Raw genomic sequence first — 18,328 nt, forward strand, 5'->3', positions numbered from 1 at the left:
ATAATATTACTTCTCGTGATGTGATAGTCTGACGGTTAAGACTTCGGACTCGCATGTACGGGAGATTCAGGCTTCGATATAATCTTCGAGATGGCAATGGGTACGAGGCGAGTCACACACCCGTACGTCATCCGCGCTATCCCGCACCCGGTAAGCGCGGGGGCTGTGCGGGTGTGCGCAGTGTCCTACCACGATTGCAGCGGCGTGCAGGTCATAGAGGCATAAAAGCGCTGCTTACCCTGACTGAAATAGTTCAATGTTCATTTTTCATCGTGACCGCTAGTAATTAGGCAACTACCTACCTTATGCCTACCCTAGCCTAGATCCTGTGCACGCCACTGCACGATTGCCATCTTTTTAACAATTTTAACGGTAGAAACAAACATCGTGAGAGAACCTGCATGTCAGAGCATTCCCCATTCAGCTCTTTTTTTATTTTTGTTTCAGATACAAGTTAGCTCTTGACTGCAATCTCACCTGGTGGTAAGTGATGATGCAGTCTAAGATGGAAGTGGGCTAACCTGGAAGGGGTATGGCAGTTTTTTCAATAAATCCATACTCGTTTGGTTTTTACATAGCTTCGTACTGGAAAATTGCTTGGCGGGTACAGCTTTGCTACGGTACAGCTTCTCAAAGGCGTGTGAAAACTAAGTTAAAATTTACAATTTATTATTGAAAGTTACAATGTCCAATGCAAGTTCCTAACTACGAGCCATTTCAATGAAGGTAAATAAGATGACATGAAAGGTACGCCAGCATTCTCTTCGGTCACGGACGCGAACTTCAGCTACGCGGCATTTAGTGCATTCTGTCATTTACTTGATAGGAATACCTACATGAACAGGATATAAATAATTTTAGGTTAGATTTAGGTTTTTTTTAAAATCCCTTTGATTTTCCGGGATAAAAGTTGATGTCCGGGGTAAAATGGGCTGGATTTTTTGCGCAACGGATCAGCCTGGCTGTTCAGCGCGGAAATGCAGTCAGCATTCTTGGCACCATTCCACGCGGGCAAGATTTGGATAGTAATTAGATATAAGGCTAGGCTAAAAAGTTACATTATTTTTGTTGTAAATCTTTATCTAATAAAAATCCTAACCTTTCAAGTTTCAATGTCTGTTTTGTACAATACAATGGCTTCATTAGTATCTGCTTATATTGTAACATTTGATTACAGCATCTTACGACACGCCCTCTCTATTTAGATCTATCCAGTCTCAAGTTCTAAGATTTAAAAAAAAATAGTGAGCAAATGAGCAGGCAACCTACCTAATGTTAAGTGATTACCACTGCCCCGGCCCATGAATAGTTGCAGCACCAGAGGAACTCTCAATGCGTTGTCGGCCTTTCAGAAAGTTGGTCTACCCCTTGAAATTAACCCATATTGTAATCTAGTGGGAACACCGTCGAAGGGTTCCACGGCTTGCATTTGCGTGGTAATAAGGATCTGGCACAACGGGCGGTCGAAGTGCACCAGGCTCCCAGATGGTGCAGGGGGTGAAATTGCTTACGGTGGCGTGCGGTGCGGCTGTAGAAAAAGGAGGGTGGAATGAGGTCAAATAGCTGTTCAGGGCACTCCTCATTATAATTGCGAAAGAGAGTTTACTTAAAGTGACATAAGCTACTTTTTATCCCGGAAAATCAATGAGTTCCCACAGGATTTTTAAAAACCTATATCCACAGGAATGAGTCGCGGGCATCAGCTAGTTTTAAAACAAATATAAATTAAAAATTTATAACACCCCCGACAATTAGTGAAGGTTACAGTAACTAGAAAAGAGCTGCTAGCTTTCAAACGGCTGTACCGATTTTCTTGGATTATTATTATTGCTAAGAACACTCTCGATCAAGCCACCTTTCAAACAAAAAAAAAACTAAATTAAAGTCGGTTCATTAGTTTAGGAGCTACGATGCCACAGACAGATACACAGATACACACGTCAAACTTATAACACCCCTCTTTTCGGGGGTTATAAAGGCAGTTGATGTACGGTTAAACGAACAGTTACAGCAACTAAAGACACGGATGTTTACTAGTGGTGTTATAACAAGTGTCGGCCTCGGCTGGCGCTATTCCGTCATGATCCTAATATTTCACGAAACACGATCACGCCTAAACTCTCTCACGATGGGCTCGGAATGTGCCGAACAATGGGGGACCTAATCAGGAAAACAGACATTATTGTGAATCCAATTATAAGGGAGTGATGGTGTTATGCATTCGCAATTTTCTTCTTTGGTCTAACTGCACTGGTGCGCTTTCAACTTACGTAGAGGTATGGGTCTTATAGACTGCCAAAGCAGCATGCAACAGCGCATGTATGCGCGTACGTGTGCGCTATCACTTAATAACTTAATGCTTAATTCTAGTAAATCTGCAGAATTGTAAGGAGCCACTTGCGTCAGAAACGAGGGAGAAGATGCAAGAGAGTGCGTGCGTTATTGCGTGCAGCACAAGGTTTGAGGCTCTCTCTCGGTACTCGGTAGGCCCTCTTCAACAGTAAAAGTATTTCAATATCTAAACTTACATTATGTAGATAAACTTTTATAAATAAAAGATATCCAAAATAAACTTATTTTCTTTTGCTATTTAAAGTCGTTTTTCATTCGAATTTGATTGGTTGCTACTTCCAAACGCCCAAAGGTAGCTGTGGGGCCTGTAGTCCCCAAAAAATTGATTGAATTCCACATTTACATGGAACCCTTGGAGAACCGGGAATTTGCTCAAATAGATTGAAACATTCGAAATTAGTTTATAACGTATTTCTGCTGAGAACGAAACAGGAGCAACGAACCATATTATTTTGATTTTTATCAACCATTTTCTTATCTAAATCAATCCGACAAAATAACAATTTTAGCCCATTTCTGCCTGCATTTACTATAATAATAATAATCAATTATGTAGGTAAGTATATCAATTATTAACTACCTAGCTGCAAAGCTCTTTATATACGAAGTTTAGTAGAAATCACTTTTGGTATGCAAATTTTTAAACGCTTAGCGATCATCCAATCTCTTTATGGGCGAAATAATCTAACAAGAAAATGGAAAATTAAAAATCTAATTCTCCTCCGTTCTAGGTACTCGTGCTTCGAGGTTGATTATAAATCAAGTAACGTAAGTAGTGAAATGTCCAGAAATGTATTTACTATCAAATTAACAATTTTTAATCGACTTAAAAAAAAAGGAGGTTCTCAAGTCGTCGGAGTCTTTTTTTTAATTTTTTTTTAATGTATGTTCCCCGATTACTCAAAGCCCTGGGCCGATTTGGAAATTGGGTTTTTGTTCAAAAGGGTCTATGCAGATGGTCCCATATAAATTTGGTGAAGATCTGATGAAAATCTTCGGAGATGGAGAACAGAACTCCTCAACGGATAAGAGCAAATTATTTGCGATCGGTGTTAAAGCTTAGTAAACAGTAGGGTTTTAACTGGGCATAGCATATTATAGTACAGTGGGGCCACTAAAAATTGTGAAATAAAAAAATTCCAAATGAAAGTCGGTTTTAATTTCTTTTGAATTTTTTTTTAGGAGGAACCTATCATCTATTTTAAGAGTAGAAGCATTTAAGAGATACTGACGTGTTCCGTGGAAGTTATCACTCATTAGAGATCAATAATGATTATTATTGATTTAAAGAAGGAATATCCTCTGTTTAAAAAAAAATACTTTTAATTATGGTCAGCAACCCTCAGATACACCTACATTTAAACATATTATAAAGTAGACCAATAAGAAAATATCATTGAACGACTTTCAAAAGCGCAGACGGTGCTAAAGCGGCAGGTCAAATTATTTTAAAATGGAATTTATAAACCAAGGTCTGTCACTCGATTTCATTACATTTTTAAAGAGCTCCTAAAGGGTTATTAAATGTAAAATAATACTTTGCAGTATAATAATATTAAATCTGTATACATTTTCGTAGTTAAATTAAAAGTTAGATTTTAATGACAACGTCAGTAGCGTCGAAGTTTTAGTTAGTAGAAGTATTATCAAAATGCTTAGTAGCCCATTCACTTCTTGGCAATTCTCATTTCATATAAACTTTATAGATCTAATAGATCCTAACCTTCACGTTAATAAATCTTCAGACGCGCTGTTTATGGCCATTTAGCTTTTAATCTTCTTTTACTGCTCCGTGAAACTCATTAACTACATAAAATACGAAACTAGTTGAAACTTTAATAACTCGAACAAAAGCTTTACCCAGTTAAAATTAACATACGTCAAAAGCATGGATCTATTCAAAAGTTATACAAGTGCTAAAATGAGATACTCGTAAAAATAAGTAGGTAGGCATCTTTTAGGTAGGCAGTTTGTAAATATTTTTAAGATAGTTCTAGATTTCTTTTTATCAAACGAAACGACGAAAAAGAAGACAAGTGTAAATTAAAAATTTATAACACCCCCGACGATCCAAAGTATTTAAGTTTTCCAAAACATCATTTTCAAATAAATAATTATGTATTTAGGCAACGTCCATCTTGACAGCTGGACATTTGTCTATTGACATAATATTATGAACCTAACGATTATCTAACCTTCTTTTCTACAAGAAAACTAGAAAAGAGCCGATAACTCTTAAACGGCTGAACCAATTTTTTTAAATTATAGCTAAGAACACTCTCGATCAAGCCACCTTTCAAACAAAAAAAAGTAAATTAAAATCGGTTCATTCGTTTAGGCGCTACGATGCCACAGACAGATACACAGATACACAGATACACAGATACACAGATACACAGATACACATATACACAGATACACAGATACACACGTCAAACTTATAACACCCCTCTTTTTGGGTCGGGGGTTAAAAAATAATAAAAGGTGGTTATACATTGCGAGTTCGAAAAATACTAAATCACTGAAAGTACAACGTGCTTATGTCAACTCGAGAGTGGTTCTATAAAAAACCGACTTCAAAAAACAAAAACACTAAAAAGTAGAAAATAATTTTTGCTTAGCTACACGTATAATGTACCTAGGTATGAATTATTTCACAATTTTTAGTGGCCCCACTGTACTTATAATATGCTATGCCCAGTTAAAACCCTACTGTTTACTAAGCTATTACACTGATCGCGAGCAATTTGCTCTTATCCATTGAGGAGTTCTGTTCTCCATCTCCGAAGATATTCATCAGATCTTCACCAAATATATGTATATGGGACCACCTGCACAGTATACCCTTTCAAACAAAAAAAAGGTCCAGGGGTCTTTGAGTAATCGGGGAATATACATTTAAAAAAAAAAAGATCCCGACGAATTGAGAACCTTCTCCTTTTTTGGTAGTCGGTTAAAAAAATCTACACACCGGAACCGCGCTAGTGACGTAAACAAGAACTCCCTGACTGCATCATCAAAAAAACAATTTTTCTAGTAGGTAAGGGAATTCGGTACAAAATTAACTTCAATTATTATTATTTTAAAAGGCCTGTAAGTACTTAGAAGGTGGTATAAAAACCCATAACTAGTGACCAAACTGACCTCTGTACATACTGATACATGTACGCTGGACCTCCGATTGCCGACCTGTTTTTAAAGCAACTTGATTCTCGCTATGTTTGCACTGATAGCAGCAGTGCGCGTCATGTCAGCGTATTGAAGATTCCATGATACAATATGTTAGTAGTGGTAACTACCACTATAAGTTAACCATGTCAGCGTATTGGGAACTAAACCTGGAGACTACATGCTACATGTTAGTAATGTTGACAGAAAACATTGTCATTTTGTCATTGACAACATTTGACACAAAGTATCAATTTTGATTCCCAGTTCGCTGGTTGGAGCATTTCGAATCGGCACAAAAAATAACTGCCATTTTTAATCTACTTCAAAAAAGGAGGAGGTCCAAATATGAACCGATTTTGATAAGTAATTTTTTTTTTGGTTGGTAGCTAATACTTCCGAGATCTTCACCAAACTAAAATGGGACCGCCATTTTAGTTTGGTGAAGATCTGATAACTATTTTCGGAGATCTCTATCTCCTCAACGGATTAGAGTGAATTGCTCGCGATCATTGTAACGGCTTAATAAACAATAGGTTTTTAACCAGGTATAACATATTTTATTACAGTGGGCCACTAAAAGTTGTGAAATAAATAAACTTCAAAAAGAAATAAAAACCGACTTCAATAACCACAAACACTAACAAGTAAAAAAAAAATGTTTTTCTACGCGTGTACGTATGTATGAAGTCGGGCGAGCTTCATTTTTATTTATTTATTATTTCAACAACACTTACATCTAGCCTTACAGGTGTTCCTAGTTCGCTGGTGTAACACAGATGTATTTACATGTTTTGATTTCTAATTTCTTTTAATATACTCGCCCGACTGGCACACCTCTTCCAGCGTAGGGTGCATATCAGTGGGTGACCAGCAACATTCTATCTAGATTTAGGTTTCTCGCCGGCGGCGGCGCCATAGTTGTCTTGATGCAGTACGTGATAAGTTTTTAATTAGGTAATTAAACTTTTAGAAAACCCTAATAGTTTTAGCCTACAGAGCCACTTAGTTTATGTTTGTAGCTTTTTCAATGTAAAAACTTTTATGGTCCATGATTGCAGCGATAGAGCCGAGAAAGCTTATTAAATGATAGTTAATCACATTAATTAATTAATACTTTATGTTCCTTTAATAATTGGTATAATTATTTACAGTAAAAAAAATATTCAATATGAAGCTAATAAAGAATATTATTTAATATCTAGGTAAAAAAATTAGGGCATTTTTGCTGGTTTCATTATCATTCAGAACATTACATTTTACGAGGTTACACAATATACATTCATAATATGAATAGGTAAACATGAGGTAAACCACCTGTGCGAAGCATTAATAAAAACTTTTTCAAAAAGCTTTAAAAAGTTTTATTCACATTTTATGTTGTTTATGCTTTTTATGACATGAGTAGTATGCTCCTTGAAGATGACATATGACATTGTTTATGTTTTGAATTTTGGATGTCATGTATAAAGCTTGGTATAAAGTTAATAGAAAAATAAATTTTGTATTTCTAAAGTAAATCTTTCTAAAATGTTAATCCCTACATGCGTCATCAAATTAATGGAATTGGTGAGATAAAAAGCTTGTTCCAAACAAACAGTTTTGAATTTGAAATTTTGATGAAGCACTAGATTGCCAGTATATGCTGTTTCCACACTTCACTTCTTTATGTCTACCTGGCCACCAGGGACAGTCTACCTATTGCGCTTTCGAACATTATTATACTACTTGATGCCCGCGACTTTCTCCGCGAGGATGTATGTTTAAAAAAATCTCGCGGATACCATGAATTTTTACGGGACAAAAAGTCGAGCCAAGGGATAAAAGAAAACCTATGTGTTAGTCCAAGGTATGATTTGCATATCTCCATTCCAAATTTCAGCCAAATCCGCCCTGTAGTTTTTACGCGAAAAACTAACAAATATACACACACACTCATACTTGAAACTTTCGCCTTTGTAATTAGTATTTTCAATACAATAAAATACAATAAAATTGTAATTATAAGTGTGATACGGTTTGGGCTTGGGATTTTAGAGAAACTCCAATAAATCGTACTTAGGTATGTCATCAAAGAAATTTAGCAAGATTTTTTTCTCTTTGGCGGAGGAGAACCCAGTAGGCTCTAGGCATGCCTGATGTTTAGTGACTTATGGACTAAAAACATCCTCCATTCTGTGTCCATTAGGTTCTTCCACGAGATGTGTTTAGGCTATAGTCCGCCACGCTGGCCTCGTGTGATTTGGCACTTCACCACCTTTGAGAACATTACGGAGAACTCTCAGGCATGCAGGTTTTCTCAAGGTGTTTTCCTTCACTGTCAAAGCAAATAACCCGAATGGATCGTAGGCTATACTCGTATCATCGCTCTCTGTTTTCATTACATTATACTTCGTCAATTTTGCATATTTACCCTACTCTTTTTCATCATTCTATTAGCATGATTGCGGAAATATTTCAGTATTCACAAAAACATATTATTGCTGAACTACTTAAATGTACTAATTTATTTAACAGCTGGGCTCTCTCCGTCACTCGCTTCATACAATCGTAGTTCCAATTTCATTTGAATATTAAGCAACCAAAGTCCATGAAATTTTGCAGACATATTCTAGAAACTAATACCTGTGTCTGTGGTGTTTTAGATTTTTCTAAAAATATGTAGTTTTAAAATTACAGGGGCTCAAAGACTTGTATGTAAATTTTTAAGACCGCGTAACTTTGAAACCGAATATTTTAACAGAAATCTGGAAAACTACAGACATAGATATTAGTTTCTAGAATATGTCTGCAAAATTTTATGGACTTTGGTTGCTTAATATTAAAATGAAATTGGAACTACGTTTGTGTGAAGCGAGTGACGGAGAGAGCCCTCTTAAGCGCAAAAACCTCTTCTCCATAACGTTAATAATTTATATGACATAACGCGATTATAATTTGCAAATAATCTATCATCTATTTTCAATTTGTCGTTCGGCATACTTTCACAAAAGTCTCCTCCATAAATAACGTGATATATGGTTAAATAAGTGACGTTGACAAGTGTACCAATTACTTAATATTATTGATGATACCACGCAAATTATTTATTTAGGTTGGTACTTACTTGAGCTAAATTTGTTCACTCGCGGAAATAGAACTGAGTAAGGTAAGGTAGATGTTCCATCTTGTTCAAATGTAGTAGAGAGAGCCAGCGAGTGCCAGACCTTTGTTATTTTATAAAGCTGAAAGTGGCTAACAGTTTCTCTGTATATTGTCCCCAACACAGGGAGGAACGATCAGCGACTATGAAGTTTAGATCATGGTGGCTTTGGGAGATAACAAGTAACAAAGGTGTAAAAAATGCCGTCAAGGTATGAATTTTTTTTTTCTTCGGAATTGTATTAGAAATCACGTCACGCATTGCCAATGCCACGCACTTAGTGTCGTGGCAACCCCCTGCCAGAGGCCCTTGAAAATTAGACTTTACTTTGACGTAAGATGGTTAACATAGGTATTTGTAACCTGTTATCTCCCATAGTCACCATGATTCAAGCTTCATAGTAGCTGATCGTTCCTGTGTTAGGGACAATACTCAGAAACTTTCAGCTTTTATAAATAACGAAGGTGTGATACTTGCTGGCTCTTAGTCCATAGGTACAGTATATTGTTAGAGATCCGTCACGACTCCTGCCCCTGTTACGACACTTGATTATTACATTGCGACCAACACAATTGTTATTATAAGTTGAATCTATAGTAATCTTGCTGTGAGTCAAAGGTGGAAGCCCATCGTTTTATTTTTTTTCTGTTAAAAGGTAGGTACTTTCTGAAAATCTCTGACACAAAGAGTACTTTCCCTCTTAAAAAAACCGGCCAAGTGCGAGTTGGACACGCGCACCGAGGGTTCCGTACTCGGTATTTTTTCGACATTTTGCACGATAAATCAAAAACTATTATGCATAAAAATAAATAAAAATCTGTGTTAGAATGTACAGGTAAAGCATTTTATTTTGTACCTATCCCACTTGGTATATACTTAGTTATCTTACTTTTGAAATACTTTTATTTTTTTATTGTGATGTAATCACAATTTCACGGGTTTCGGATTTATTCCTTTAGGTACTTGTGCTATAAGACCTACCTACCTGCCAAATTTCATGATTCTAGGTCAACGGGATACCGGGTACACTACTTTGTTCAGTCTCTTTCCGGGTGTAATATTTCTTAATCGTGTACTCATTGTATGTAAATTAACTTTATAAATTCAGTCCAGTATATCACAACCCTAAGAAGTTCAACCATGATCAAAAATAAGCATTAAACTAATAGTACAATTAAAAGGTCTTGTTTTATTACTCCAGCTATTATTTTAAATTAACCGCCCTGTGATGTTATTTCAAACGCCCTCTGATATCATCTAATCAGCGCGGCTTTCACAACCGCTTTTCTATCATCATAATTTATCAATTGCACATAGTAGTACCGGTCAGCGATATGAATGATGCACTAGATGCGGCGCGTCTAGTAACAACATGTTCCAACGAAATCCACTTTAGACTGTCCATTTCTTCAAACATACTACATAGATCAGTTAGAGCAAACTATAGGTACTTAAGCTGCCAATCCGCACTGGACCAACGTGGCGGAGTTTGGTCTAAACCCTCATAAACTCACGAAGATGAAAGGAGATCTCCCTGCTCAGTAGTGACCATGATAGGCCCGTACTAAAGCTACCTACGTGAATAATAATACAGAGCTATCGCGCAAGTTTAATTTTTACAACCGGCGAATTCGATTGAATGGAGTGCAGACACCGATGTTTGTTGGATCATGTTATTACTATGAAGCGCCCTATCTAGTGGAACATTTATATCGCTGGTACCAGTTCTAAATTAATTAAACGATCAGTAGCCATGTCAGTGCATCGTTGCGGTCGTTTTGAATAGACTATACCATCTATTTAGTATGTAATGTATTGATTGGCTCAATAAAGTCATCACATGTAAATGTTTAACTAGTAGGTATCTGTATGTTTATTAGCATCTGCCCGCTACATCAGCGGATTCTTCTAAAAACTTAAAAGTTCAACAATTACTATTTTAAAGTAGAAGAAAAAAAGAAAACGCATAGTCTACTTTTGGTCCCGTAAAATCAACGAGTTGCCACGGGATTTTGAAAAACCCTAAACGTGGACATAATATTGTATAGTTGCGGGCATCGTCTATTTATTACAGAGATAGCTTGTATCTTGGAGATGGATATAGAATAGGTATTTTTATCCCGGAAAAGGAAAGAGTCCCCAAGGGATTTAAAAAAAATCCACAAGCTTCATCTCGTATCTACCTAATGTCTATGCTTATAACTTTGTTTTATGAATCATCATCATGATTAGCCCATCACCAGCCCACTACTGAGCACAGGTCTCCTCCTTGAATGATCCGTGATAGCCTAGTGACTGGACATTGTCCTCCTATTAGATAAGTCGAGGGTTCGATCCCGCGCACGCACCGCTATCTTTTTCTCAGTTTTGTATGTTTTAAGCAATTAATATCAGAAGCTAAACGTCGTGAGGAAATCTGCATGCCTGAGAGTTCTCCATAAAGTTCTCAAAGGTGTGTGAAGTCTGCCAAGTGTAACCCAAACCTTTCTCATTCTAAAAGTTTGTTTCAGATGTTAGCAATAGCCTGCCTCACTCTACACAACTACAGCTATGACTTGACAGATATCTCTACTCTGATGCTCTGTTCCGGAACCTACGTCGGTTACGTCGTTGTACTCTCTGGAGAGATAGTTGGTGAGCATGACTGAGAATATAGATGCAAACTCCTGACGTGATATGAACCACAATAATTACATGATCAGTGCTGTTATTTCACTAACACGTCAAACGCATTAATTCTAATAATAATCACTTCTTCATTAAACAAAATTCAGTGCTTCCTGCATAGGTATTAGACAGTATACTTGGCCCATATAAAGTTTGGATTATCGTAATAACTAGGTCTGAAAGCCTGAGTCTGTTATGATGATAGACATTGACGCAATAAGCGTCCTAAGCCTAAACCACAGAACTCTAAATTAGGTACCTTATCCTTGCCTCCAAACTACTTGATTCATCTATAGATTTAAAAACTACGTCTTGGAAGCCTATATCGTCTTTCATGATGGTAGATTTTGACATAAGATGCGCCCCAACCACAGAAATCTAAATTAGTTACTTACCTTTTCGTTTAAAAGTGGTCCTACTTAGTTAGCTAATGGTACCCGACTGGCTTTTGCGATTGAGATTAGATAGATACACCAAAATGATCCTTAAAATGGATCTAGCCTCAGGAGTGAATTTTGGTTCTGAAATCTGATGCAATCTAGTATAAAGAGTCAAAAGCCGCATTTATACTCATAAATTAGTGAACACAATAAAACGTTATTGATATTTAACAAGTGTAAATTAAAAATTTATAACACGCCCGATAAGTGAAGGTTACAGTAACTAGAAAAGAGCTGATAACTTTCAAACGGCTGAACCGATTTTCTTGGATTATAGCTAAGAACACTCTCGATCAAGCCACCTTTCAAACAAAAACAAACTAAATTAAAATCGGTTAAATAGTTTAGGAGCTACGATGCCACAGACAGATACACAGATGCATACACGTCAAACTTATAACACCCCTCGTTTTGGGTCGGGGGTTAAAAAATCAGGTAGGATCCTAAATTGTGTCTACCATTTTTATAGGGGAAATAATTATCGCACCACTGGATCTCGTCCAAGACATGTTCTTTGGGATGGTCGGTGTTGTCTTGTTCTCGATAAGCGGTGGACTGATCCTTAGCGCGAGAACAAAGTCCAGCATTTATCCCAGAACAGGCAACCACACTATTGCTCTTGTAACCGGATCGCTGGCTGTTCTCAACGCGTTGGTGATGCTGTTCGATCTGAGCTTGGCGTATTTGGACAGTGAACAGTTTGACGATGAAGCTAGTGTTTAAGGTGATTTCTTTTTTTTAATTGTAGACTACAATGCAAATACTATTTTTGTCATTTGTCGACAAGGGTCTAGGTCCATTTTTATCATTTTTAAAGTGGCAATGCAAGCTAAAAGCTTTTTATGAGTATAAATGCAGCTTTATAAAAGTAATAGAATAATTTTGTTGCGTGGATTGGATTGCATCGTTGAGTATGAACGTATCATAGCATATTACGAATAATTTCTAAACAGGTAATTGGGTTAATGTCTGGTTTAGTAGGAAATTGACTAGGTCTAATACCATCACATGCTCGATACCTAAATGAAAAACCCAAATCCCAAACAGCCAGCACCTAAATAGAAATAATATTTCATATGGCAATGCGATGAAGGCATGGCCCCGCCTCTTTACGAATTTCATTTACAACGTCATGAAACATTTGATACTAATATGAGATGATATTGTCTTCAAAAGCATAAAAGCCGAACTTTTGACGATCGCCTTGGCGCAGAAGTAAGTGTTTTGGTCTAATATAAGTGGAAAGCCCCGGGTTCAATTCCTGATAAGAGCAGTCTCTGATCTGGTTTGGTGGAAAGTGTAGGCCATAGTTAGTTACCACCTTGCCGGCAAAGCCGTACCGTATCGCCAAGCATTTTAGCATTCTGGTACGATACCATGTAGAAAATGATAGGGATATGAATTTAATATTAAATTAAAATGAAGAAATCTTACATCCTATTGTCTTAATTGTATTGCTTAATTACCTAACCTACATAATAATTTGCATCACCTTTCTTCCAACTCAGTTGTGCAGGCAACCTACTTCGATATATTGAGGAGTTGCATTTTCATGTTACAGCTAATGTGAATGATGTATGTCACCCGGACCTTTACAACGAATCAATTGACACGTCATTCATAAAAATGACTTTTGGCTTTGCCGCAGTCGGGTAAAAAAGTAAATTTTTCCCAAAGCTGAAGCGGTGTCGGCGGCGGCGGACGCTTACGTCGACGCCTGGTGGTCAGCCACTGGTGGAGTGCTGTTCGCTGCCTGTGGCGGCCTCACACTCCACTCTTGGAGAGACGTCCCAGACTGCCCTCGACGCAACAACGCACACGCGGCCGCTATCTGTGCGCTAGTCGCCGCTGCACTTTTCACTATCGACGCCTTGTTAGCCCTGTGTTCCGTCCACAAAGATGAAGAAAGTGTCCGTTCTAAGTCTAAACGATGCAGTCCCTAAGGCCTCATTCGCACGAGAGCTTTTTGAACGCCCGTTAAAGAAGCGTTCAAATAGAACAAATGCATTCCCAAGTATCTGTTCTCACGTCAACGCTTTTTAACGCTCGTGTGAATCATTGTATTGTATTGTTGCTTATTGTATTGAATTATTAAAAATATAAGTACTTACGCCTATTTATTGCTAAATAAAAATATTATTTTTTGTGTTCGTTTTAATGTATTCACTACGTGCTTTATGAAGCGGTACCGCTAAGGTTCATAATATTCAAGTGTCAATTGACAAATGTCAAGTTGTCAAGATGGACGTTGCCTAGATATACCTACATAATTATTTATTTGAAAATGATTTGTCGGGGGTGTTGAAAATTTTTAATTTACACTTGTTAAAATTACGTTTGAACTTACATTCTACTTATAATCTCGCTATTAAAGACATCTACCGAACAAGCGTTGAACTAAATGGTTTCAAAACTTAAGCAGCGGCAACATAAGAATCTTACGATGTAGTATGCACATGTTTTAATAGATGGAGCTTATGAAAAGTTCGTACAAGCTTGGTTTAATTTTGCAAACAACTTTTTGGAAGTTTTCAAAAGAAAACTTTTCTAAAAACTTTAACACTATATTTTTGCTTGTTCCCAACAATTCAAATCAAATGCGAGTTATAGTAAATTGTTATAGATGTAAAATAGGGATTTCACGATTTCAATTTTCCAACTCAAACGAAGAAAAATTTAATTTCGTTATTTAAGGACCTACCTACGTAAACTCAAATCAAAACTCAACTGAAGTCAGAATTGTTAGATTTGTACGATGACATAATATTAAAATTAACTACGTAAACTTAAAACTAAAGCTATGAGAGTTCCAAACGCGCCCAGGTCTTAGAAGAGCCCACAACAAACTCGGCCGGGTATTTTTTTACCCGACTGCGCCAAAGCCAAAAAGAACGGTTATGATTTTAGCAGTCCATGTATGTATGTATGTGTGTATGTTTTTATTATTACCACTTCAAAAAATACCAACTTATTAAAACTATAGAAGATGTTAAGCAACTGATTCCCAAGCTTTCTTATCATTTAAATAATCCTTTACATGATAGTACCTATTTGGATGGCTACATAATATCCAACCCTGTGTTTAGAGTGAGTTAGGTACACTTCACATCAAATTTTGATATGTAGCCGTCTAAATACAGGGTTTTGGATAGGCACCCATCCAAATACATAGGCATTCTCTAGGTATGCTTAGTCTTACTTAAATAACGAAACTGAATTTTTCTTCGTTAGAGTTTGAAAATTGAATGTACGGTAATTAGAGAATAATTATGAAGTGTAAATAAGGCACTCTGACGTGTTTGCAGGCACACTAAAAATAGTTTACCGTGTTAATGAATCTAGTAACATCTTATTTCATTCGTGTGAGTCCAACGTGCGAAGGACATTATGATTAGAGGATTGCGTAAGACGAATGAGTTAATTTACGCTCAAAACTGTATTGTTGGGTGTCCGCGAATTGAAAATTCATGATTATAGGCGTTGTTAAATCTACAAATTTTAATCAAAGTCAGATTTTATGGTTACCTTTAAAAATGTTTGTAAAAATGCCTTTAGAAAGGGCTTTACACACACATGTACATTCACATTTGTACATTCTAAAACAGATTTTTTCTTATTTTTAAGCATAATAGTTTTTGATTTATCGTGGAAATTTCGGAAAAAATACGCGAGTACGGAACCCTAGGTGCGCGAGTCTGACTCGCACTTGGCCGGTTTTTTTTTAGAAAATCGTCAAGCTTTTTCCATTGAGCCCGCTCCTAACCAATATTTATTTGGCGCGGCGGCGCACCCAAAGCTGAAACAAAATATTCACCATTCCATTACAATGCTGTTTTTGTAAATTATATAATATTTCACCACCGCCCCTGGTCTAAATTGATACTTACGTACATTGTTGGTAGATATTAAAATATAACAAGCAATAAATATATTTTTTCCTTCATATCATTTAAAATTTGCGATGACCTAGTTTATTTATTTTTTAATAAGTAAAATTCTTGGAATGATATTGTAGGTAAGTAGGTAGGTACATCGTAAAACTGTGCTATTAGGTATTAAGTTCTTTAGAGGGTTTATAAGAAAAAACGAGTCATTCATTTTTACGAACTAGTCTGTTATGACTCATTAATATTATTAATATTTTTTACTATAAGTATATATTTATGTATTAAAGTATACGTATGTTTTTGTAAGCCTGTTTTAATATATAAATACTAGTATATCATATATTATAACATAATATCTACTAAGCTTTTTTTCACAATTACTGTCTATCTTTGCTGTACCTATTCTACTCCCTTTACAACCTCTCGCACTGCCAAGGGTCACTGGTAGAGATCTCTTATAGGTAGAGATAACTTCCCTGTCCACTTTTTTCTTTATTTTTATTGTTACAACTTTCTGGTACAAATAAATAAATAATACATTCCAATAGGACTAAATATATTTTTGTATTTTATAGTAAACTTCTCTTTCCTAATGGGTTTATAAGTAGGTCCTACTCATAATATTTTGTCTCTCGAGTCTCCAACACAAATGTTGTAATTTTAATTTTTTGGGTGGTCGAAATCATCAAATATCAAGTACCTGCGTAGTATTTACTAAACTATTTATTAATAACTATGATTCAACTAGTAGGGAAGTAAATACATAATAACTTAGGAGTGAAATCATTTGTGATGTCATACGTTTGTTCATAGGCACGTCACTAAGTTGTACTGATTTGAAAATCATAAGTTTTTTTTAAATCGCAATAACACTCTATCACCTAATTGAAAGCCTTTTGATTCTAAGCTTCTAACCATTGAAGTAAACGTTGCTCTAATAAGAATTTAAGAACTTGTAGATATTTAAGTATCACAGTCTTCGTTAGTTACCTTAGTTATCTACTTACTAGCTTATACCCGCGACTTCGTTCGCGTGGATGTAGGTTTTTTAAATTCCCGTGGGAACTCTTTGATTTTCCGGGATAAAAAGTAGCCTATGTGCTAATCCAGGGTATAATATATTGCCATTCTAAATTTCAGCCCAATCCGTCCAGTAGTTTTTGCGTGAAGGAGTAACAAACATACACACACACACACACACACACATACAAACTTTCTCCTTTATAATATTAGTGTGATTTTAAAAGTTTTTCATACAGTTGAAGCCATAATGTAAACGTATGAAGTAGGTAGATACGTTTTGTCTAAAATGTAGAATCCATACTTTCATAATATAATAGGTAGGTACTTACTTAAGTACTTATTATAAATGCGAAAATGTGTCTGTCTGCTAGCTTTTCACGGCCCATCTGCCGGGGACGGCCATGTTATTATTAGGTAAGTATAGATACGCTACTTTTTAACTAAGTATTTCCACACGGACGATGTCGCGGGCATCATCTAGTGAAATATAAATAACTACGATAAAAGATTGAAAGAATGTCTAAACATTTTCCGAGGGAACTGGCAAACCCTATTGTTTACTTAGTAGATAAGTATCTATCCTAATTAACATGAAGGTAAATAAGTTCCCAAGGAAATCACAAGATGCCAAACTAAAGGCCAAGGCCTACAGCTGTTAGTATCTAAATAGTCTAACTACCTACTTACCTAGATACCTACTTAATTTTTTGCGTTAGTAAAACGTGCTCAAGCGGAAAAGTATTTAAATTAAACCTTTAGTAAAAGCATTGAACGAAATAGGATTATTACTTGTATTATTTATGTTGCTCAACATCCCGACGATATAACTAAATAAATAAATTAATATTTATGCTGTTGATTATTATTTTTTATAATGTTCACAGCGGTTCGAGATTAAAACGTTGAGAACCAATAGAGCCTTGTGAAATAAATCACAAATCACTGATGCTGAATCACTCAAATACATCGATGCTCAAATAACAGACGCTTGATTCTGTAAATAAAACACCTGTAAAGCGAACAATAAAACTGAACCCGAGTCATGAACCTTGAGCGAGTTGGTTTTATTGATATTTAAAAATAGTTTTAACGTAAACTGCGCTTCTAAACGCGTAAACTCTAGTCCACATTGATGCATTGTATTAAGTGAACCAGCTTAATTAAATGCACCAGTGAAGGAATCAGTCAATCTGGTTCTCACGATTTTGATAAAATCTAGCAGATTGATCACGTCTAATTAGGTACTTACCTAGGCATATCTATACTAATATTAGTAATATAAAGAGTGAGTTTGGATATAAGGCGTAATCTCCGGAACTAAAATGATCCGATCCTGAAAATTCTTTCTTTGATAGATAGTTACGTACTTATATTATCCTCGTATAGAGTCATCATCCATTCATCCTCAGCCTGTGGATGTCCACTGTCGGACATAGGCCTCCCCTATAGAGCGCCACCACACCGGTCCTCAGCCTTCCTCATCCAGCCACTTCCCGCCAGCCGCTTTATATCGTCGGTGCATAGTGCTGGAGGGCGTCCCACATATTACGCTTGCACGCGGTTTCCGGCTCCAACGGCCTGCCAACTGCCACTTCAGCTTGCTAATAGTTTGTAATGTCAGTGACCTTGGTTCTCCTGCGGATCTCCTT

At 36.4% G+C, this 18,328-nt stretch overlaps 1 protein-coding gene across 3 annotated transcripts; it reads left to right on the top strand.

The window, feature by feature from the left end:
- The first annotated feature begins 6,989 nt into the window (after positions 1-6,989).
- Positions 6,990-13,756, top strand: LOC123871601. Of its 3 annotated transcripts, XM_045915492.1 has the most exons (4): positions 6,990-7,089; positions 11,173-11,296; positions 12,239-12,493; positions 13,447-13,511. In XM_045915492.1, exons 1-3 carry the CDS (start codon positions 7,051-7,053, stop codon positions 12,490-12,492), a joined length of 417 nt encoding a protein of 138 aa, XP_045771448.1. In that variant the 5' UTR covers positions 6,990-7,050; the 3' UTR covers position 12,493; positions 13,447-13,511. The 3 variants fall into 3 exon arrangements, with proteins under 3 accessions (XP_045771448.1, XP_045771446.1, XP_045771449.1); XM_045915490.1 differs by lacking the exon at positions 12,239-12,493 and having other exon boundaries at positions 13,447-13,756; XM_045915493.1 differs by lacking the exons at positions 6,990-7,089; positions 12,239-12,493 and adding an exon at positions 7,266-7,369 and having other exon boundaries at positions 13,447-13,756.
- The last annotated feature ends 4,572 nt before the right edge of the window (positions 13,757-18,328 follow it).

Source organism: Maniola jurtina, chromosome 14 (assembly GCF_905333055.1).
Source record: "Maniola jurtina chromosome 14, ilManJurt1.1, whole genome shotgun sequence".
Lineage (NCBI taxonomy): Eukaryota > Metazoa > Arthropoda > Insecta > Lepidoptera > Nymphalidae > Maniola > Maniola jurtina.